Source organism: Mauremys mutica, chromosome 11 (assembly GCF_020497125.1).
Source record: "Mauremys mutica isolate MM-2020 ecotype Southern chromosome 11, ASM2049712v1, whole genome shotgun sequence".
Lineage (NCBI taxonomy): Eukaryota > Metazoa > Chordata > Testudines > Geoemydidae > Mauremys > Mauremys mutica.
Window position 1 is genome coordinate 36,151,154 of NC_059082.1, and position 25,035 is coordinate 36,176,188.

Consider the following 25,035-nt stretch of genomic DNA (forward strand, 5'->3'; position numbering starts at 1 on the left):
AATTAAAAAGGCGCCTAAGTAAGGCGCTCTTCTTTAGGGCGCATGGCCCGATTCGGGGGAATCGGCCTAAAGCCGGCCCTGCCTACCAACTTCACGGTCCATTTTGATCAATTTCACGGTCATAGGATTTTTAAAATGGTACATTTCATGATTTCAGCTATTTAAATCTGAAATTTCAGGTGTTGTAATTGTAGGAGTCCTGACCCAAACAGGAGTTGTTGAGGTTCACAAGATTGTGGGGGAGGGGGGGAAGCTGCATTATTGCTACTCTTCTGCACTGCTGCTGGCGGCGGTGCTGCCTTCAGAGCTGCGAAGCTGGCAGAGGCGGCTCTAGGGATTTTGCAGCCCCAAGCACGGCAGGCAGGCTGCCTCTGGTAGTTTGCCTGCGGAGGGTCCACTGGTCCCGTGGCTTCGGCAGACCTCCTGAAGGTGTGCCTGTGGGAGGTCTGCCAAAGCCGCGGGACCAGCGGACCCTCCACAGGCAAGCCGCCGAAGGCACCCTGCCTGCCGTCCTCGCGTGTGTGCTGGGGCCTGGAGCCGCCCCTGGGAGCTGGAGAGCTGTGGCTGCTGGCCAGGAGATCAGCTCTGAAGGCAGAGCCACTGCCAGCAGCAGCGCAGAAGTAAGGGTAGCATGGTATGGTACCCCACCCAGCTCTGAAGTCAGCACAGAAGTAAGGATGACTATACCCTGACCCCCTAAAATAACCTTGTGACTCCCCCTGCAAATCCCTTTTGGGTCAGGACCCCCAATTTGAGAAATGCTGGTCTTCCCCCCCCTGAAATCTATATAAGTGTAGGATAAAAGCACACAAAAAATCAGATTTCATGGTCTGTGATGCATTTTTCATGGCCATGAATTTGGTCGGGTCCTACACATGAGCCTTGCTGTGGAAGCGTCTGTGCCGCCAAAGCCAAGTGTGTTGTTTGAGCATTTATCCCATGTGGAGCAAAAAGATCCAGTTTTTCATTCTATGCCCTGGTAGCAAGGGAGGTAGGGGATAGTGAGTGTCCATCATATTTAAGACTCTAGAGACAGAGGCTGCTGTATATCTAAGGTGAGACCGGCCCTGCATAGCCTTTGTACAATCCCACCCTGAATCGCCTTGCGGCTCTGCACTCATTTCACTTTTACAACTTGTTTCTCATCTACAGAAAACTACTGGCAAAGCGAGAGATGGTCCAAGCCCAAAATTAACTCACAACCTTCTCCAAAAGGTGCTCAGCCACGGTCCAGGTCAGCTAAGGACAGTGGGTGGGGTTGGGGAAGGGCACTGCCCACATATCACTAAAAACCTCTAAATTAAGACGTACCAGAATCCCCTCCTGGGGATTATCGTTATTGTGCAGTGTGATCACAGCAAATGCGCTGCGGGGAAGGAAACGTGAACCTTTTTCTCCCCCCCATTTTAGTTGTGGTTGAGGAAAAATCTTTTTGGAAGAAGTGCTATGGCCAGGGAGTCTATTTCGGTGGAGGAGATCCTGTGAAATAGGGCAGCAGTACAGTAACAGCCAGCTGGGAACCATCATCTTTCCCAAAGAGCAGACGGTAGCACCAGCAAAATCCTCCTGACAAAGGACGGTTCATAGGCCACATCTGCACCCAAGAAACATGGCGTCCTAGCTGCTTTGTGATCCCCCAGCATGCCTAGGACATGCTACACATTCACATTCCTAACAGTGCACTGGCATCACAGCCACTCTCTGGATTAGACTTGCTTGGAACAAAGCTAACCACACTATGTGTTGGCATAACTGTTCCAGATGGACAGCAACAGCCAGGGCAAGGAGTATCTTGAGTCGATGAAGGACCACTGCCATAACAATTGGTCGAGCCTGGCATAGGACACATAGGTGCCGACTTCCACTGTTCCTGGTGGGTGCTCAACCCTCCCCCCAACCACACCCCTGCACTGCTTTCGCCCCACCCCCATTCCACCCCTTCCCCAAAGTCCCCTCCCCTGTCCCGCCTCTTCTCTGCCTCCTCCCCTGAGCATGCAGCGTCCCCGCTCCTCCCCCTCCCCCCCAGAAAGTCTTAAGTGCTGCCAAACAGCTGTTTGGCAGTAGGAAGTGCTGGGAGGGAGGGGGAGGTGCAGGGACGTGGCATGCTCAAGGGAGGGGGAGGAGGTGGGGCGGGGGGGTGAGGGGAGTTTGGCTGCCACTGGGTGCGGAGCACCCGTTAATTTTTCCCCATGGGTGCTCCAGCCCCAGAGCACCCACGGAGTCAGCGCCTATGATGGGACACCTCTCCCTTTAGGAAGAGCTGGACTGAACACAACATTCACTCCCTTCCCAGCCTGACGTGCTTCTGGACAGCACCATGAAACTCACTGGGGAGAGATGTGGAGGAGACCAGCCCCATGAATTGTTTAGAACAGCTGGACCAGGAGAAGGTGGGCACATTCCTGCAACCCCCAGATCTGGAAAGAGCCCCAGGGGGTTGTGCTGGGAACTGTGCAATAGATGCTAAGAGGGCAGTGCATCTGCAATGGTGCAGTACAGTACAAGCATAGACATCAGGCAAAACTTACACAGCTGGAGTGGCCATATTGTATCATGGGCACTTAGGCTAGGACTAGACCAAAGGGTCTGTTCTCTGACAGATACAGATTTGGTGTACGTAGCAGACACCTGAACTCTCAATTGCTGCCAACTCCCATCATCTCTTCCCTCCCCCAAGTCAGCCCGTTACAGACCAGTGCCACCAACTCAAGCCAGACGAGTGACAAAGCAAATCCAAGGCTGAGAGTGCTACAGTGTGTGTTGCATTCACTTTCACTAGGCTAGAAACATATTAGTAATTTATGTGTTCTCCTATTTCCCATTGTTTACGTCGGCTGGTATCCTATCATCCACCAGCTGTGTGTTACCCTCAGCAATGGGCATATACGGTTTCCATTTTATAGTTAATTGTTAATTTCTAAGGTTGGGAAAGTTTTGTTGTGTACTGGTGCCTTGAGCTGGTAGCTCACTATTATTTTTATAGACAGCCTGAGTGTATCCAAATTTTCATTAAAATACCACCCCAAAGACCTTTCCATCACCTCAGTATGACTAGAGGAAAGAGGGTAGTCCTGAGAAAGCACAGAGAGGATTAATGAGAGGAGTTTTAAAAAGGGATTTGAAGGAACGGTGCTTATTGTGTGAAGAACTGGCAGCTATTCCAGTCCTAGGGGTTGTCTAACACACACACACAATATGAAATTGAGCAAAAACTCTGTAAAGGCCAGATGACGATTTGCAAGCATTCCTTCAAACATGCAAGTCTCCATCTATTACACAGTAAGGACCTGATCCAAATCCCACTGCAATCAAAAGAAAGGCTCCTAGTGGAGTTCAGTGGGCTTTGGATCAGCACCTAAGGGTTTGCCTACACAGCACTTTGGAGTAAGCTGGACTGAGGCTCCCAGCCCAAGCCACAATTTTAAAGCACCGTCAATACAGCTATTTTAAGAGCATTAGCCAAAGCACCACTAGCTCAAGTCAGTGACAGGGGCTGGGAGGCTCGCTCCAAAATGCTGTGAAATTTATTCTACGAGACTTATACAGTTTCAAGGTTTATTAACTGCTGCACTGCCAAGATTACCACTTATCTTTAAGGTCTCATGTGAAGCCTTGAGTATTAACGATCCCACAACAGTCCTCAGTCCTTTATCCTCACAAACCAATTTTGTATTTAGTTTAATATTACATTGCGCTTGTTAGAAGAAAACCAGCATGTAAAGATTGCCTGTTTAACATGAAGTTTGCATGACTGATAACTGCTTATTGGACTGTAGCCGTCCAGGGAAGCATTGACTCTTACATTAAATTGTTTGAAGCCGGCAGTGCATGAACGTGCACTGTAAAGTATTTAAAAGTCATTTTAACAGCAGTAAGCCTCTCCCTTTAAATGTAAAAACCATCACAAGTGAAAAACTTAAAGCGATGCTACCCTAATGCCCACAGCTGTTGACAAGATGCTTCACATCAAGTTAAGACTAGTCTACACTGGAAAACTTGCACTGGCACAGCTATGTCTCTCAGAGATGTGAAAAATCCAAACCCCTGAGAGATGTAGCTGACCTAATCCCCCAGACAGCACAATTCTTTTGTCGACATATCATCTTTTAGGGAGTTGGATTAACAACGACAGGAGAATCCCTCCCATCCCTGTAGCGAGTGGCTACACTGAAGCACTGCAGTCGTACAGCTGCAACTGTGCCGCTCTCGCATTTTAGTGTAGAAATAGCCTCAGGCTCATTGCTGGTGGCAGGCTGGATTAGGTTTGTTGCCATGCTCCAGGTAATATAAGTGTGTGTGTAATTATTCACAGCAACCTCCTCTGCTCTCCATATTAATAATCTACATTGTTCCTTCAGCATAAGGCATCAAAACTGGGTGTGTAGATGAATTAGCCTTTTCAGTGGTGCAGTCAGGGTGAATTCAAACATACATACCAATATCCAGTTTAATCTGGAACACTGTCGTACGATCTAAGGGCAAATACACTTTTTTTAAAACTCTTCTCCACTCCTGCAAAAAAATTTCAAAAATTCCCACTGTTGCTATCACAAGTTTAGCTCCAGTAGTGGTATCAACAGTAGGAGTGGTTGTGTGAAGAGGGCTCCAGGCAGCTGTCTGTATTTACTGTGTCATCTGACCATGATCACTTAGACCAGGGGTGGGCAGACTTTTTGGGCTGAGGGCCACATCTGGGTGGGGAAATTGTATGCAGGGCCACGGCAGGGGGCTGGGGTGTAGGAGGGGTGCGGGGTGCATGAAGGGGCTCAGGGCAGGGGGTTGGGGTGCATGAAGGGGCTCAGGGCAGGGGGTTGGGGTGCACAGGAGTGCAGCAGGGGGCTCAGGGCAGGGGGTTGGGGTTCAGGAGGGGTGTGGCAGGGGGCTCAGGGCAGGGAGTTGGGGGTCAGGGTGCAGGAGAGGTTCAGGTTCTGGGGTGGCAGCGGTGCGCACCGGGGCCAGGGCAGGCTCCCTGCATGCCTGCCCTGGACCCCACGCTGCGCCACTCCAGGAAGTGCTGCGGCCCCTGGGGGAAGGGGGGCGGAGGGCTCCGCATGTGCTGCCCTTGCTGCGCCTCCAGGTACCTCCCCCAAAGTGCCTAGTGGCCATGGTTCCCCGTTCCTGGCCAATGGGAGCTGCGGGGGGCGGTGCCTGGAGGCAAGGGCAACAAATGGAGTCCTCTGCCCCCCCTCCCCCCCCCCCGCACCTGAGAGCAGAGCAGTGCCCGGGGCACAAACCTGCGGGCCAGATCCAAAGCCCTGAGGGGCTGGATTTGGCCCACGGGCCGTAATTTGCCCACCCCGACTTAGACAATAGAGTGGTAAAACATGCCTGAACACTGCCTATACTATGTTCCAGTGTTGCTACCACTAGGACAGTTGTATTGGAAGTGAATTACAGGTCCTTGTTTTTATACCAAGAAAATTAGGGCTTATTGTAATCCAGTTATCAGATAAATCTCTTTGATGGACTGAACATTGTCCAAGAGGAACCACTTGACATAAAAATGGTAATGGGATATACAAGTGTTATGTAGATACACTACTCTGATTAAACTAAATTAAGCAAAAGGTAAAACAAGCTGCCTGAAGGGAAAGAATTATCAACATGCAAAGAAAACTGAGTAACCGGATATAGACAAGGTGGGTAAGAGCATACCTTTTATTGGACCCACTTCTTCTCAAGAAGAGCTCTGCGTACCTCAAAAACTTCACTAACAAGAAGTTGGTCCATCTACCTTGCCTCTAGTGTCCTGGGACCAACATGGCTACATCACTACTGCAAATATCCACTGCCATGAAGTCATGTGTAAAAGTAGACTGGCTCTCTGCAAATTCCTACTCAGGTTCCTCCACAGTAGTGACATGTTAATTGAAAGAAACTAGCAACTCTCTCACTAGGAATGCATGACTACAAGGAGATGATGTGACAGGAATGATTAAGCTTCTTATTTTAATGTGCTGAAGTTGAAAAATAAGATGTAGGAGCCAGGAGCTGTGCCATGTAGGGGCAGCCAGGGGGTTCCGCACACTGTCCCTGTCCCTGCAGCTCCCATTGGCTAGGAACTGTGGCCAATGACAGCTGCAGGGGCAGCGCCTGCAGACCAAGCAGAGCACAGAGGCGCCTCCACCTAGGACCCGGAGGGGGACATGCCGCTTCTTCCAGGAGCTGCTTGAGGTAAGCCCTGCCCAGAGCCTGCACCCCTGAGCTCCTCCTGCACCCCAACCCCCTCCCCAAACCCCTCAGTCCCAGGCCAGAGCACCCTTCTGCACCCCAAACCTCTCATCCCCAGCCCCACCCCAGAGCTTGCATCCCTGCCAGAGCCCTCCCTCACCACTCCAACCCTCTGCCCCAGCCCAGCGCTCCTTCTAGCACCCTGAACTCCCCATTTCTGAACCCACTCCAGAGCCTGCACCCCCAGCTGTAGCCCTCACCCCCTAATTTAGTAAGCATTCATGGCCCACCATACAATTTCTATACCCAGATGTGGCCCTTGGGCAAAAAAGTTTGCCCACCCCTGAACTAGACAATCACTCAGTATGTAGACCCACACTCAACTTTCCCATTGTTCCTTCTAATACTGGTGAAGCTCCATTCTGCAGTGGGAAAGGCACAGACATGTAGTCAGGATCCGCCCCAAGCATGGGGGGAGGGAAAGAAGGTGGTTTATTAGTAAATCTCACTCAGATACTTCAGTGATGGGCACAGTAAGAACCTAAAACAATCTCAGCAGCCTCTTAAAAGCCAGACACTTTACAGCAGCTACACATCTTTTCCACCCACATAACAGAAGTCTGTTTTTCTGATCCTGTAATTTTGCTTAGGAGCATATGAATTTGCAAAGAAAAGGGCACAGAATTTAATACCAGACAGACTGAACTCAGAGCGTGTGGGAATATGGCCAGAAGGCTGGTAAATCTGAATGTTTTCACCTAGATACAAACAGATCCAGGTTAGAAAGTTTCCTTTTAAAGTTGAAATGTGTAACAATGTTCTGTATGTGAAAGCAAAAAAAATATTCTCCAAATACACAGAGGAAGCCCAGATACAGCCAGGTGCAGATTTTCTTACACAGCACTGTTAATAATACAGCAACTATAACTGGATCTTCCATGTGGAAGGTTATGTTCCATTCCATTTCTTCTTAGATGTAGGCACACAATTTTAATGCTGATTATACTGTTGTTTCTGCTGGGCCAATCTTGTAGACCAGAAGATTGTACTACCAATGAGATGTATGTTATGAGTATTTGATTCAGGCCATATCTACACTTGGAAAAAAGTATTTTTACGAAGATGACCAACACAAAATCTCACAGTAGACAAAGTAAGTTGTAGTTTCACCTTGATGTAGCTGGTCAAGATGAATCCTAGACTAGCTAGGCCTAGAAGTAGGGTTACCAGATAGCAACTGTGATAAAACAGGACAGGGGGTGGGAGGGTAATAGGCACCTATATAAAAGAAGTCCCCAAAACAGGACTGTCCCTTTAAAAATGGGACATCTGGTCACCCTATCTAGAAGTAAACTACAAGCTGCCCTATCTTGCACTACTCCAGCCTCTAGAGTGATACAGGCATGTCTCATGTTCTGGAATACAGTGAGACAGTTGGATTTAAAGCAGAGAATAGAGCCAGCTACCCAAGGAGATGTCATTTGCTTCCAACTAGAATTAGATCATATGCAATCAGTTAAGGCTTAACTCTTGTAAAATGATGAGTATTTTCATGATTTATGCCAGGCATTTTATGATAAAAATCCATCCACATGCCCAAGCTACATACTTCAAGAGAGCAAGAAGGCTACTGGTTACTTAACACTTATTAGATATACACTACTTTTGAAGCTTGCCTGTCCTAAGCCCTTTTGCTCCAGCATTTTAGTCTCACTATTGATGGTGGATTTGTACCTCCCCAAGAAACCCATGCCAGCCTCTGGGGAGATGCACTGGGGGCTCACTGGAAATCCACCCACAATGCACTGGAGGAGCTTTAGCATCATAGTACTTGTACAATGGAAGGGGCAGGAGGAGGGATGGCTCAGTGGTTTGAGCAGGCCTGCTAAACCCAGGGTTGTGAGTTCAATCCTTGAGGGGGCCATTTAGGGAACTGGGGCAAAAATCTGTCAGGGACAGTACTTGGTCCTGCTGTGAAGGCAGGGGACTAGATGCAATGACCTTTCAAGGTCCCTTCCAGCTCTATAGAACAGTATATATAAATAGGGAGATATACCTAACAAATGGGGGTCTTACAGCCCTGCCACAATTGCAAGCTCAATTGTTGAAAAGTGAGTGAAAGTTCATAACTTGAAATTTGAGTGAGCAATGCAAAACCAATACACCTTTAGTTTTTAATTCTGTGTATCCTAATCAATACATTTCCAAGCTTTGGCATGAAGTGTGTTTTCAGGGAGTTAGCAGGCCAGGCTCTCCATACCCAAAACCCTGAACCACATTGAATTGTTTAGTATTGTACAGTGATACAGTCATGTTAATATCTTGGAATAAACAGTCCCACTTATTCCATCAAAATTAGCACCACCACACATGAACATGTGCAGCTATGATGGAGCTTGTTCACAACCTTCATTTCATAAGGTATTTTCAGACCTGTAAAACGGGGCTCCTGTGTTTTCCTCATTGTTTCAGTTAGTTTTCTCCTTGTGTCCAGAAGCCCTTATGTATCTTCCCCAAAATCTTTAAAACGGCTGTTTGAATTCTTCCTCCATTTTGATTCCCCACATCAGCTCTCCCAATTTCTTCAGTCTGACATCTTCCTGCTAGGTCTGCTCCATTATGCTATTTAGTCTGTTCCACCTTCCTCCAATGATTGATACTACAGATTTCTCTAGAGCACGGGTGGGCAAACTACAGGCCATCAGGGCTTTGGATCTGGCCCACAGGATTGCTACACCCATGGTGCTGGTCCCAGAAGCGGCCAGCACCACATACCTGTGCACCACTCCCCGCAGCTCCCATTGGCCAGGAACCGCGGGCAAAGGGAGCTGGGGGAGGGGGGGCCGCGGTGCCTGCAGACAGGGGCAGCACAATGAGCCCTCTGCCCCTCCCCCCCAGGGGCTGCAAGGCCATGGTGACAGCCGCTTCCAGCAGTGGCGCGGGGCCAGGGCAGGCAGGGAGCCTGCCTTAGCCCCACTGCCACCCTGGAGCCTCTCCAGGTAAGTGGCGCCGGGCTGGAGCCTGCACCCTGAACCCCTCCTGCCCCCCAACCAAGCCCCCCTCCTGCACCCCCCCCTGCCCTGAGCCCCCTTGTACACCCTGCACTGCATCTCCAGCCCAACCCCTTGCCCTGAGCCCCTTCCTGCACACCACACCCCTACCCCCTGCCCCAGCCCTACATTCATGGCCCTGCATGCAATTTCCCCACCCAGATGTGGCCCTTGGGCCAAAAATTTGCCCACCCCTGCTCTAGAGCACTGCCTGTTCCAGAATTATTACAGAGCCTCTTCAGCACCACCCAGTGGGGGATGGGGAAGCAAGATTGTGGGAGCAGTAAGGTGAATGTGGGAAGTAAGTGCTCGGAATAGAACAGGGGTAAAATGTTCAAAAATGCTTAAGTTGCATTTTCAAAACTGACTTTGGAACTAGGATCTAGGAACTAGGATCTTAAGTGACTAAAATCAGTTTTGAAAATGCAACTTCAGTGCATTACCCCCATATCTGATTGTAATTTCCCATTGAGGGGTGCTTTTAAATCTTCTCTCCAAAGGGAGTGATAACTTTGTTAGCCTCCTGTTTAAAGTACTAGATCTTTGGTGAATCATGTTCAAGCATTCACAACCTGTAAGTGGCCTACCATTTATCCAGAGAATGGTGCATCAGACATCAGAAGATACAGATCTGTCGATAAAATAGATGCTTTCACATTAGAGCTGTAGCAACAGAGGGCTGGAAGTACTGAAATCTTAAAAAAAAAAAAAAAAAAGCAGCAGCAATGCAAGCAGGTACATTTTGAGGGAGGATATACAGAGATTTTATTTAATCAGGTTTACTATTTACAGTTGAGTTCACTTTCACATACTATTTTGCTACTCTACATGGCTACATTATTTCCAAACCAACTTAAGATCTACAATAGAACAGTTCACTCAACACAAAACAGCTCTTCATAGAAAAAATGAAAATTCATTATAGAACAGTAGTGCATACATTTTGCTCCTGAAAAGCCAGCTTTATTTTAAAACACTAAAGTTTGAAAGATTGGATCTCTGAATTTAAGATCAAAGATGCACGCTTATGATTCTAAAATTATTTTGGTTAGTAGTCATTTCCTACAATTTATCTTTAAAGTGTACTGGACTTCACCTATGTTTTTTTAAAAAATGACACTGATGAGAGGTAAGAATTAATATATTTACCATCACAAATTAAATACAGCAGACTTCCTTTGTACAACTTTGGCCAAAAAAAGTTCCACATAGTGAAGATTTAAAGGATTCAATATATATGTAAGAATCAGCCAGTTAATGCTTAGAGGTAATCTACCAAATTAGGCACACTTCCTTTAACTTTCATGTCAACAAATTAATCTTGATCTGCAAATGGTTCTGAAATTAGAAAGTTTGCTAGTAAACTAAAACATATTTAGATACATGAATAGCGAGTCACAGGTAAGTATATGGGTATGTGGAAAGCCAAGTTGCTTTGCCCATCACCAGTGTACATTACAGCTGTCCTCATCTGTGCAGGGTGTGTTTCAGCTAAGTCTACATAGGCAGGAAAACTACTGCAGTAGACCAGGCCCATTCACCTTCCAAGTAAATAAGAGATTCAAGCTTAGGTTTGCATTATCTTCTATGCATAGGTTCCTCCAGTGATAAGAAGCTCGTAAGCAGGATCCCGGTTCCTCCTACACAACACTACACAGGCACACAGCATGCCCAGCAGCTATGGAAAGAAGAAAAACAAAACTGAGTACACAGGAGACACTTGCAAGAGATTAATGTCCAGAAACCAATCACTGGCTAGTTGCCAGTATATTTCAAATTACTGTATATCAAGCCTGAAGTGTGAAGAAAGGCAAAATAAAATGACTTTTGAAAAGCTTTACCAGCTACTGTACCTACTATATAAAATTAAGCTCCAAGCTGATTCTTACCCAAAAAAATCTTATAGGAGCATCTTTCATTAGGCTATTCCTTGGTCAAATCATTTGCTGTATTCTGCCTCTATTATGCAAACAGATGTAAATCAAGACCAATTTAAAAAGGGTGGAAACTTTATATTAGTGGATAAGGAAGACACTGAAATCAAGGTAAAGTGGTTTAACATTCAATTGCCACAGAAGAAAGATATCCAAGTGCCAGAAGTTTACCATTTCAAAGGGGAAATGAGAACTATACTATTTGATGATTGATGTGTAAATTACTCTAATCCAGAATGTACAAAATCAGACTACTTTAAGTTAACATGATATGACTTGTCTGTTTTAAAAAGGACATGGTATAGCTGGAATCCTCTTCTTTGCTAATGTGCCCAATTTGGGCAAAGTGTGTGCATGGTTGCAGTCTTCACCTGTTAAAATCCAGTTAGTGCTGCAAAGGTTGGTGCACAGCTGCTCTAAGGGCCACTCTGGCAGCTTGCCAGAAACCTGGGGGTTCAGCTAATTAGCATATAAATGTACATGGGATGTTAATCTGAGATTAATGTATTCACAGCTGTAAGTAAAGTACTTTACAAAAAGAAGTTAAATGCTTGAGGAAGACATCAATGAGAAGGCTGGAACTGCTTTGCAACCAAGTCCACAATGTCTGGCTTTACCCTTTTATGATGCCTTATGAAAAGGTTGCCAGTTAAGTTATTGTTTAGATTCGTTCATAAGGCTGAATAAAGGAAGAAGTCTGAACAGATGTAAGTACTTCCCAAAGAGGCCACACACACACCCCAGCCCTCTTACATAACTTGGTATCTGCCTGCAGGGTGACATTTATAGAAATTCAGTAGGTTCCTTCATAAATCTTGGACTGAAAGTGAATGGAACATTGCAACTCAGTCAAGTCATGCTGAAATTTGGCCCTTGCTTCTTCAAGTTTAATGGAAACTAGGCCTGCAGGCAGACGAATACATCAGCACAAATCAAGAAGATTCTGAATGTATGTTGCCACTGGGTTTCATTGAATAGGGAAATTCACACCTCTCAGATTTGCATTATTTACGGATCAAGGAAACACACTATTGGGTAACAGTTGGACAGTTATTAGAAATTAAAGTCATGTACTAAATGTGTTTGTGTTCAGGAATGTACACTTGCACATTGAAACTCAGTAACATTAAGTGATGTGAGCTCAAATCAATGCCAAAAGTTGGTGTTACAGTTCTGAGTCAGTATTAAATTTAGTTAAGTTATCACGGTTCAGTTCAAAATGAATAAAGTCTAGGTGAAAGTCTTCAATCACTGCCGTCGCCATAAATATTCCTGACTGACATGTCATTAAAAGCCAACCCATTTCACTAACCATATTTCAGACACTAGTATAGTGTAAGGAATTCCCTGTTGTTTACAACCATTACATATAAAACTAATCGCAGCTTATGACTGGGTGAAGGCAGTCAAATTATGTATTGTTGGGTCAAGTCAGGTCTAGAACAATGTCGGACAGATTCTACATGGATTTAATGGGATGCAGCTAATTATTTCATAGAACAGTTTGATGGACTTCCAAGTGCATCAGCTGTTAGAACATCAGTCTCCAAAGGAAAACACGCCATTGAAATTTTTGGCCAGAAGAAGAGATTTCCATGTTTGGTGTTTTGTTTAAAATAAAGACCTTGAAAGTATTGGTACTACCTATTCATCAAGAGAACCTTGGTTAGTGTTAAAAATCTTAACATTCACCAAAATATTGATCTCTACTTCACTGCAGTTAGTACTTACATCTTGGACCAATAAATCTCATCTTTAACACAAGTTAATATCTGTTTATTTCTGAAAGCTGTATCTTCACACCTCCCTCCATCAAAGCATCTTGGGGAACTTTACACTTATCCTCAATGATCAGATCTGTTTTCTTAGCTTGTCCATTGTAATTTGAACTACACAGTATCTACTTTCTAATGTCAGCCATTTTGTAATTTGCCTGCACAATGTTAGCTGACAGTACACTAGATCCGTTTGGTCACTCTGCAGTTTATTAAAAACTTGGGTTTATTTCTTAATATGTTAAGCAAGTCTCAGGAAGTAGAACTTGCTCAGAAATACTTTAAGAGAAAGCTCCCACCTTTGATGACACCACTCGTCCACTGAACAAAGCATATAAAACAAGCTATTAAGAAAAATTGCCTCCCAGCCAGTCAGGAATATATGAAGAAAACCCCTGAAATTAAATGAATTTGCCCCTTTCAGCTTGCTTGCAGTTTACAGGAGACCAGCCCACACTGTCAACATGGCTGAGACCTTTGAATGCTCACAGACAAAAAGGATCCAGCCAGTGACTGGAAGTCTGAACACTACTTCAAATGGACTTTTTAAAAGAAGTGACCTTAAATCTATTAACTGATCCTAGATTCTGCCTCTCAGAAACTTATACCACCACTCTAATGGATTAATAAAGTGGTGGCTTTATTGGAACCCCTCAGATAGGAGAGAATCCAAGCAACTGATAAAGATTTAAAAAAAAAAAAAAGCTGCTTTTATGTTTGTTGTAGAACTAACAGTTTTTGCTCCAACCTCTCAGAAATAGTAACTGTGGAAAAGCACAAACTCATTTTATTGAAGACTGAAACTGTGCTAAGTTTAACAGGAAAAAGGTTCTAAAATCTTGAAATCAATGGAAGAGTCTTACTGATTTTTTAAAATACACATTTTTAGCCTAAGACTGTCCTTTTTATATGATCACTTAAGTAACATTTCTGCCTCATCCTTTTATGCTATTTTATTCATGTTTATCAGGAACAGTCTCTAGGCAGTTCACTAAAAGCTACTTGTTAAGAATTAAAACTGACAAGAGAAAAACCATTCAATTAACTATTCAAGCAAAAAATACATAAATAAATCAATCCAGAAACGTATAGACTAAGAAGTCTATTACTCCGTCACTCAGCAATGACTCTGGTAAAGTCTTTTTCGTACTAAGTTATGACTCTTTAAAGTCTCAAACTTTAGTTCAAGTATTAAATTAATTTACATTTTCTTTCTTAGCAATTGTTTGCAGAACAAACACCGATTAATGCATATTGTGAGGAGGAACAGTCAATGATAACATTTTCTAATATTTTAAAAAAAAAATACTTTTAGAACTTTGAGAACTTCCACAAAATTAGCCCCCAAATTTGATCCATCTTAAAAAAGTTATATGAAAACTTGATGGCATTCCTTCAACTGAAGTTTAAAACTAGTTAGACAGTATAGGTCCTGGCAGCACAAGCACACAGTTTTCTTGCCCCTTCATTCCAAGTTCCTTATTCAGACATCTAAGCTAAAAGTGTCTTGTTAAAGAAAAAAAAAAGTCTCTAGAGCTAGACACTTTCTTTAGAGAAAATTATAAAACTACGAGATTATACCCATTGGTGATGCAGAATGACTTCTTGTGCAGAATCTGTACAGGATATCAAAGAAAACTTGTGCTACCACTTTTCTTTATCCTTCTCTTATCACTTTAGTGGAGCTGTCACACATCAACTTCTCCTTAAACTCTGGTGGATCTAGAGTTTCTGCTAATAAAATGTTCTGAATTAGCTCAATATCAGGAAAATACCAGCTCCTCGGAAGAAGGGCTATTTTTAACAAATAGCGTAAGTAACCTTTCATTGCCTCAGTCTTTTCATTTTAAAATATTCAAAACTGAGTTTGCTAAGCTGGGGAAACAAGTTAAACTTTTAGGTTACAGCGACAATACAGAGTTGCTGTCAGCAGAGCTGCTGGAAGCATTATTCTTACTGTCTATTACAAACAACAGAATGAGGTCATAATGGGTTCTGTGTGCGCATTCTTAAAGCCTTGATCAGAAATTTTAATGAATGGAGAAGATCACTGCCGCTCTAATTCACATTTACTAGGTCAAAGCCCATTTGTTCAAGGTTACATTCTTGTCCATGTTTCAATTAATTTTTATACAGTCTTGCTGTGCCATATGCACAAAGTAAGTACTGAAATTATATTTATATGCATTACACAGAATCATGGCCACACTACATGCTACAGCTTTACAATGGTCTACTGAGAGATTTACTTAATAAAGCCAGTTAGGACCAGGCGTAAAGGAAAGTAGAGTTTGACTATATCAAAAACTAGATTAAACCAATCTTATTTAATACTGAAACCTTAACAACAAAACCAATTAGATGATGTAACATTTAATAAGGTCAATAGTTCCTATTGCAGTCAGGGCTAAGCAGAAATGTCAGAGGTGTCTAATAACAGAAACTGTTTACCGAACACCAGAGCTATGGTGTTTAAGATCTTGTAATCTATTTTCTTAATGGGTGTTGCATGGTTTGTTTCAGTTCTTTATGAAAACGTTTCAAACAACTTACGTCAATATCTTGGCAAGGGCAGAAAACCTCCTCTGATGTTTCCTTATCTTTTTTGGAAAGTGTTTACATAGCCTTTGCTACAGACATAATTTGGACTCTCCCTGCTGATAGTTAGAGTGGTACCATGTGGAACCACAAAGCAAGTGCCACCCAAAATGCAGAGACTACACAATGAGCATGCTTGCTTACAACTGGCAAGCCAGTGGGACACCGACAGGCACACGCATCCATGACTGAAAGAGTGGCATGGGTTATAGCCCCATGCTGAGGAGCTAGGATTTGTAAACAGTGCTTTAATAACCTTTTTTTTTTTTGGGGGGGGGGGGGGGAAGAACAGGAGGGGAAGGGTGGGCATCTCTTCATTACCTCAGACTCCAAAATAAGAAATATAGCTCATTTTGGAAATTAGGACACAGCTTCATAACAAAAACTTTCCCCCTACATGTTTCTTAAGGGGGGCGGGAGGAAGAAGAGGGAGGGAGGGAATTCTACCTGAAGCCCAGACAAGAAAAGTCAACTATGGTTGCTAAACATTGAACTCCGTACCTGGAAACAATAAAAATGGAATACTAAGAAACATCACTAAACACACACAACTGAAACCAGGATATCAAGAAGGGACAGTTAAGATGCTGAAAACTGAACTAAAACTTCCATTTTTGATCCTATTAGAGGCAGCTACCTTGCTTTATAGAAAGCCAGCACAGCTTGTTACAATTTCTATCTGAATAGCTGAATATTCAAGAGCACTTTTCCAGAGTAATCAGAACTATTCCTAAACATTGACTTATCTCTAAGCACCAACTGCTCACGCCTCTTACAACTGTTTCTGCTCTAACATGGATTTAGTTAAAGTAGGTTTTAATATTTACAGTTAAATAATTCTGAAGGCAGAAGAATGGAAGTTTTCAACCAGCATTAGGTTCCCATAGTGCAAAAGTATCTCTCTTGAGCAAAATGGTTAATTCTAGCAAGCAACTCAGAAGCACTTTTAATTTAAGAATATGACTTCAAATACACTAAGTTTACACAAGGAAAAAACCTCTCTCCATAGGAATGTCATAATACTGTATAGTGCAAGATGGGTACAAGACAGAGCACTTTTTTCAAACACCAAGGCAAAATACATTACTTTAACAGGAGATCCAAGCCTTCCTCCGAAGGGCTGGAATAACCAGATCTATCCAAAAGCAAAAAGTTAGCATTTCATAAATCTGAAATAAGCCAGCTCAAGACAATGAAACCCCATTGAATGCACAGCATTTATATGCAGATTTATCTGTTTTATGAGTTTATCTTAGCACTGAGATGGAGTTCCATTACTCGATGCATTTTCAGGTGCTGAACATTGGCAAAAATTCACCTTTAGACAAATTTCAGTCCAAAAGCTAAATTATGAAAGTTTAATAACTTTATTCAGCTGTTTTGAATTTCTGGAGGCAGAAAGTGTTACACCAGTTAAAGTTTTCTGCTGCAAAAGACTGAGGATTATTTAGTTAGTGTTAAAAAAAAAAATCTTAGCACTCAGCATGCACAGTATAGTTTTCACTGGGGACTGTAATGTCACTGCTACATCAGAAAACACCTGATTAATGCTTTGATTTTTTAGATGTATTAACTGCCTAAACTAACGAACAGAGAAGCAGAATTCTCTACAGGCACATTTAAGAGAAGGTGTCAGAACACTTTCAAAGTCCATTTACTTAGAGAATTAAATATTTTAATATGCATCTCAATATCTATCTATCTATGGAAACTAGTTAACATGTTTTAATTTTACAAGATTCTAAATTATGGTATTCACAGCATCTGTAAGTTGGCCACATTGCACCTGCTCATTAAGGAATGTAACTTATCACAAAGAAGAACAGAATACACTACATACGTGCAGTGTTACAAAGATGTTCATTATGACAATCAATGCACTAACTGAACTTCAGTTAACAAATATCAGCTGTGATGCTTGAGCTAACAGGCCTTAGATTTGTGTACAGAGAATTCTTATTGGAGGGTCCTCAACTCAGGACTCCGCTCCCCTGATCGCCCAGTAGTTGAATCAGACCTTCGGAGCACAGTGCAATGCCCCTTCCCAAAGGGCCACGGTAACAGTTAGCTATCAAAAAAAAATCTGGCTATATTTTTAGGTCGTTCTGAGATACTATGATTTAGTTGTTCATTTATTTCCTGACAGCAGCATTAGTATGAACTGCCCCTATTTGTTTGAAGGGAGTTGTAAATTGAAGAACTTGTAACTATTTAAATGTTAACTACCATTAAGTGTATCCATGAAAAGTATTTGCTCAGCATGAATGTCAGGTGTGTTCAGATACATTGGTCATTTATATTGGAGATCTTATATAAAATGGAGGCAAGACACATTCCAGCAAAAGTGAAGGCACTGAACAATTTAGAAATAAACCAAATATTTTAAATTGACTCATGGTTATTTGACACTTGGGTCAATGGAACTCAAAGTCAATAAAAAAAACTAAAACTGTTGAAGACTGGTGCATTTGCATGGTAACCTGGGATTACCATCCAGAGTTTCATTTTTATATGAAAGGTTATCAGCTAAAGAGTAAATGTTTTGAAATCTCACCTGAATGGCAGCAAATGCCAGAGCTGCCCAGATAACATACATCATGATTTCTTGTAGCTTCTTTACAACTAGAGCCTTGCACCCCTGAAACAAGCAAGCAGTACCACCATTTAGGAAGTATTCAGCCTGGTCATAACTTTGCATAGAAGCTTTACTTATATAGCCACTAAAACTGAAATAAATGTCAACGGTAGCAAGAAGAATGGACAGATGCTAACAGCTTTAAACTCAAGAAAAACTAAGCAATTTGAAGGCTGGCTTTTAGGATGGGAAAGCCAACTGAGGTGGAGAAGAGCAAAATAAGTTATCAGACTCCAGATCAGATCCCGGAGATATGAAATATACCCCAAATCTCTGCACTGGCCATCAAAACAGGTACATTTAAATGACTGTCAGCTTTGTACATACTAGTAAACTGAATTCACCGGCCTGGCTTACCTCAGAATAAAGGTCTATTGGGTGGGTCAAACTGCCAGTACAATTGGTGCTGATCGCTTTGCAGCAGCTGAGGGGTACACTGTTATTTTTAGTTTCTTTGAACCACGTAGTGTTCTCCCAGTCTGAATAGTTGTGGATCCCACAACAGTGTAGCTGCAGAAAAACAGAGAAAAGGCCACCATGCATATCAAAGTTATTAGTAAAGGGACAATAATTAAGAATATGCAGTAACTAATTACAATGCCATGAACAAAGATGTATTAGAAGAGGCTGCCTGTGTTATTTAAATATTGAACATTAGAGTAGGTCTTGTCACTTGCCACTTAGCATGACAAATGTTTTGCCAAAAAACAAACTACAGATTGAATGTTACTAGTATTACTTGCAACTTCAAACTAGTTTTATGGTCCAGATCCTGAAAACTAGCTATGAAATACTGTTAAAATTCTACCTCCGGATGCTAAATGTTTAACACTGAGTTTTCTATGCTCTTCATCTTGTATGAAAATTTGGGACTCCTTATAAGTTTAAGAAAAGCCCTATTCCATTAGGCTTTTCTTCAGACAAGTGGAGGCCTGGAGCCATTTCCTGTGCTCAAATGGCTACAGAGCCAACTACAGAGTCCACTTCTTGCTATGGAAGTGTGCTTCAGGATTTAATCTCTCATGTTAAACAAGTATGTTTCTAGCCCTCATGGGTGTGAAGAAAGCCTTCAAAATGTGAACCAAATCTAAACCAATGCAGTACTGTACTACATTAAAATTGGGACGGACTAAAATAGCCTTAAGCCTGAGCCCTAAGGGGATGATAGCAATTTGTTTCCTTCAGCCCCCAGAAATCTACTAAACTCCACAATCGCACCCCTGCCCATGCACACTTTAGAGAACAAGGCTGCAGAGAATGGATTCTCTTAAAAAATCCAAAATTAAAAAAACTCCTCACTAAGAAGAGTGTTTCGGACTCACAGTGTAGGGAAGACTTTCAGATTCCAAGTGAACACATGGCAGCCAAGTCAGGTAGAAATGCCAGGGCTGAAGAAAATCAAATACCCACTGAAGCTGAAACATGGGAGTTAATCTCAGAGTTTAAGGCCAGGAGAAATTGTATGACATCCAGTATTCCAGTAGTAAAAGAAGAAAGTTACTGACTGGGAAAATAAGAGTCAACCATGCCTAGAGACTGACCTAAGACCAAAAGCAGCAAGTGAGAGTATACAGTGCAGAACCACATGCCACTGCTTGAGCAAAGAGAAAGATGCAGCTTAAATTGAATGATATAGAAAAACAGGGTGAGAATGATCATCAGTATCCAGGGACTCTCTGAAAGAGGTGAAAGTGGAGAGTGCACACAAGGCACTGTCTTCTCCACCTTATAACAAACCCAGACATTTCATTGTGAAATTTCATCATCAAACAGAAAGATTTATCATGGGGGGTTGGGATAGGGTGACCAGACAGCAAGTGTGAAAAATCGGGACGGGGTGGGGGTAATAGGAGCCTATATAAAAAAAGACCCAAAAATGGGGACTGTCTTTTTAAAATTGAGACATCTGGTCACCCTAGGTGGGGGAAGAGAGAGAGAAAGCCAGACAGCATTCAGAACTCAAAGGCCACAAGCTGCAATTTTTTCCATGACTTCACTGCCTTAACTTTACAAAAAAGAAGAAGAGAGCTGGGAGAAATTACAGCACTATTCAGGAGGGCAGCTATCTGCTAGAGATGGGGATTCCCATTTAAATGCATTCAGCTTCCAAAAACAACCCCCCCCCCCAATATTATACAGTAAAAACTTTACATAAGGAAAAACACCACTAGAGATACTTGGAATAGAAGTCAAAACATCAAGTACAAGAGGATACTGCAGTGGTAGAAATTAAGAATAAAATGCTGAGAACATTTTTGCAGACAATGGAACCCAAGAGAGAGGATAAGAAAAAACAAGACAAGAGATTCTAGAGAATGTACTGGCAATGGTAGATGTGAAACTGAACAAGAGGACTCTGATACCTGAGGAGTAACAAGAAGATTAACCAGAAAGGACTTCATGGAGTCACCAGGAACGAGAAGTTATTGTTTAACTATGTTATAAAGAGAAATAGCATAATATTTGCTTTAATGGGGATGATCACAACTCATAGCCATGTTCTGTATTTTAAAGAGTAGAGAAAATAAATAAGGGTTGTGACTGGGTGGTGAGTCCCAGGGACAGAGGAGATTGGAGAAAATAGAGAGGGAACAAGGAGGACTCCTCAAGCCTTCTGTTTAATCCTCCCCACGTAACTCAAATGATCAGATGGTAATCTACTCCTAAGGGTGAAGGTTAATGTCCCATGCATGGAGAAGGTACCTCCTTGGGACTGCTTCTCTTGCAGTCCCAAGTATTCATGGGGAAAGTTCAGCAAAACTCAGTCATTTGGGGCATGATTCTTATGCTACTTTGATATTTTATTTTTGGGTTTAAACTCAGAGTAATGAAGGAGGGAATTAATACAAGAAAATTGATATGGAAGTTCACAAAAAGAAACCAAGCCTTCAAACACACAATTGTGAATACAGCATAATTAGAAACAAGACAAACATTGGTCACACAAAAGTGTTCATGCCATTAAACAGCTAAAGAATGACAATTTCAATTTTTCCACTGAATCATTTTCAGTGTCCCTTCCTCTTAAAATGTCAAAGGGCTAAATAAACTCATTAAAAGGGACCCCCGACCCCCCCAAACTTATCTTTAATTGGGTTTTTTTTACTCCATTCAGGAGGAACAAATTATGGCTAAGAAAGGTAATTGGTTTCAACAGACTTTTTGGCTTCAGCCAAAGAAAAGAGGTCAATTCTAATAAAGAAGGTGGTGGATAGCGAAACAGGTGCAGCACTGCTTTCGCTGTGCAAACAATTCAGTCACAGACTGATGGAGAGAATCACTCCCAAGGGAATGAGGTGGCACATTTTATTAGATTCATCTCTAAATCTGCAGAAACTAGTACATTACATGGTCAGATCATGCCCCATTGGAAGCAGTATTTGATAGTTGGGATGGATCCTAAAGTTCACTTTTTTGGAAAAATGAACACTGCTTACTTCTCCAGGACAAAGGTCAGTTTGCAGCAATTGAAGAGGACACTGTTCAATATGTTCAAATAAAAGACAGTATAAAAAGAGGTCTTCGGGAGGCACATAAAGCAGAATTTAGGTTCAGTTGATAAACAGAGCCTCTATTGAAAAGTGAAAGAGCTCCAGAAAAAAAACAAACACAAAAACAAAACAAAAAACACACTTTCATAAGAAACAGGTTCAAAAAAGTATATGAACTAATTATTAGGGGGAAACAGAATATGTTGATGACAGAGTCCATCAAAAAAGCCCTTAGGTATAAAAGCAAATGTTTTATGAAAAAGGAAATACGTGAGAAGCTACTGGTTCAAAGCTTAAAGAACATATTCCTCCAATGAAATGTGTGCTACTTTTGCTGCTTATTAGAAACACTTCTATATATCAGGTATTCCTAGCCCTGAAATTATTCAAAAATATTTGGAAGTAGCAGGCTTGCAGACAAACAAAAATTGATAAAGACACCTTAGATTAAAAAACAGAAGGAGAGATCTTAGATTCAATAGCATGTATGAGAAGTGGTAAAAATCCAGAACCTGATGGCTTTCCAGTTGAATTTTACAAGGTAGATAAAGCAGTATTTGTAGGTCCCTTGAGGGGTACCATCAATGACATTCTGTTGGGGGAAGAAGTTTCACAACCTATTAAAGAAGCTACTTTTCCCAAAAGCTGGGAAAGTCCTAATCTAATGCAGCTCTTCAAGTCCTGTCCCATATGGAATTTGCCCCTCTAGTTCCCTAATGGATAATTGCTCTTCATACCAGCTCAAAAAAGTGACTTAAATGAGGTTAAATCTCCCATTTGAATTACACAGAGGGTCTAGATAGGAATGTTCATTGCCTCCTTTACTTTTTGCATTGGCCATGGAGTCTCTTTCACAGGAGGATAACAATGAATTTATCACAAGAATAAAACTTGCAGGAACACTTCAGAAAATAGATAAAAATATTACATCAGTATATAAAGTTAACCTGAACATTTCCCTATAACTAGTATCTAAAGAAATACAGGACTTTGGGAAAACGTCTGGATTCATAATAAATTATGCCAAACCCGAAATGTTAGTTCTAAGTTTGCCAGACACAGAGAAGCCATTATTTTAGAAAACATTTGGGTATCAATGGGCAACAAATGTTGTAAGATAATGGTAATTCACATCTCAAACAACCTAGAAGAGCTCTATCATTTAAAACGTCAAACCACTACTTCAGTAAGTGTGTGAGAGGGTGGGGGGGACGACCACATCTGGAGAGCTGGGGGAAGAAAGCAAATTTCTTGGCCAGGAAGAACAGCTGCAGTCAAAAATGAACTTTTTGCCAAGGAGATCTTCCTTGTTTCACAATTATTCTGTAATTATCCCAGATAAAATCCTAGCAGGAACACAGAGGATGCTGTTAGAATTTACACAGAATAAAAGAAGACCAAGAGTGAGTGCAGATATTTGTACAAACCCATTAAACATGGAGACTCGCTATACCAAATATTACACAGTACTAGCAAGCCAGCCAGCTCAAAGCAGTAGTGGATAGGGGCAACCTAACACAACCAAACAATGGGTCTTTATTGAACAAGAAAATTGTGGCAGTGTAAATATTGTTGAGTTACTCTGGATTAAATAAAAAAATCAGACCCTTCAGAAATTTACAAACATCCTCTAGCATATCCTTTGCTATAGGTTTGGGACAGAACTAGAGCTAAGATAACTTTTCCCCTTGCCAATGACATTTTATTGCAAATAATCCAGATCCTAATCCAAATTGTGAACCACAGAGTTTTAAAAATTGGAAGAGCCACAGAATGCTTAGGGTTGACCAGTTATTCAGTAAACTTTTCTAATTTAGCAATCATAAATAACTAACTCTCATAGTACCAGTACTTTCAAGTTAGGCATTATGTTTCTCAGCTTCCTACAACAGTTGGATACGGAAAGCTAACTTTAATAGAAGCAATGGCATCTGACCAGTTAAAAAATAGCTAATTTATAAATCAATCTTTGCAGATAGCTTTCTTAACATAAAAGTGTCCATGTATGACACCTGGGGAAAGGATCTGGACAAATTATCCCAGATGAATGGGATTTGATCTGGAAAAGGAGGACCAGCAACCTCAAGGTGTAACATGATAAAATAAAATGTCTTTAATACTGTTTCAACAGTGGCTCATACAAGTAGATTAAATATATACATACATGGAAGGGGAAGTAGTACTGGAGAAATTGTGGTGAGAGGAGATTTTATGCATATATGGTGGACATGTCCAGGCATCAGAGTATTGGGATACAAATTGTAACCCACTATAACAAATAAATATTGGATATTTATCACCAAATGATCCTTTGGTGATCTTCCTGGGGATCCTAGCATAAATGGTCTCACAAAAGGAAATGAAGAATTGATCTCATCTGTTAGTGAAGATATGGATAGTCCAAGTTTAGATAGACCAAGGGGAAGTGTAAAAAGAAAAAAAGAAAAAACCCCACACGAAGTTACTGAAAAACCTAACGTGCCAATTGTGTACCCATTAAAATAGAGAGGGCAAATAGATACTTAAATATCTAGTTATCATTTATTCAATACTCAGTCACCCCACCTGCAAAAAACAAGCACACCTATTCAAAAAAGTTGGAAATTACAGTTTGACAGATATGCCTGGTTTGTTAAATATGTAGTCAGATTTCACTCAAAAAAAGGGGGGGGGGGGCACCAGAAACAGCATGTCAGAGGTAGTGTACAGATGCTAACTCTAAGGGCTTGTCTACACTGGCAATTAACAGCACCGCAACTTTCTCGCTCAGGGGTGTGAAAAAACACCCCCGAGTGCAGCAAGTTGCAGCGCTGTAAAACGCCAGTGTAAACAGTGCCCCAGTGCTGGGAGCCATTTCCCTCGTTGAAGTGGTTTTTTTAGAGCGCTGGGAGAGCTCTCCCAGAGCGGTCCTGCAACCACACAAGGCACATAAAAGTGCTGCTACGGCAGCGCTTTAACGTTGCCAGCGTAGACTAGCCTTAACATGGTAACACCCTGTCAAAGTAATCTCAAATCTTTTTTTTAAAAAAATATTGTTGTAATTGTATTGGTTTGTCTCCAATATCTACATGACAAGGATTTGAAAGTCTGTTCAAAACTTCTTAAATAGTTTGAAGAAAAACTGACTTGAGGCTATAGTGTAGACAGGAAAAGCCCCGGTGAGATTCCCAGCAGTGGAGTTGCATCAGTGGTGAATTACATATCTCAACTCTTTTGGGCTACACTTTCCCTTCACTAGGGAATTTCAGGGAAAAAAACCAAAACCCTGAAACCTCCCACCAGTGGTACCTTTTGTACAGATGCACAGGTTGGAGTTCTAATGTAGAGAACTCTAGAGGCTAGTTTTTAAAAATTCAGAATGGTAAAAAATGCCAGAAGCCA

At 42.0% G+C, this 25,035-nt stretch overlaps 1 protein-coding gene across 1 annotated transcript in view; it reads right to left on the reverse strand.

Moving 5' to 3' along the window:
- Positions 1 to 9,961: 9,961 nt before the first annotated feature.
- TSPAN3 (tetraspanin 3) overlaps positions 9,962 to 25,035 on the reverse strand; it is a 37,160-nt gene continuing 22,086 nt past the window's right edge. The window contains exons 5-7 of the mRNA XM_044980558.1: positions 18,521 to 18,673; positions 18,083 to 18,166; positions 9,962 to 10,899 (exon numbers count right to left, since the gene is read on the reverse strand). Of these exons, the coding sequence (XP_044836493.1) occupies positions 10,807 to 10,899; positions 18,083 to 18,166; positions 18,521 to 18,673 (330 nt within the window). The 3' untranslated portion in view covers positions 9,962 to 10,806. The remainder of the gene's footprint in view (positions 10,900 to 18,082; positions 18,167 to 18,520; positions 18,674 to 25,035) is intronic.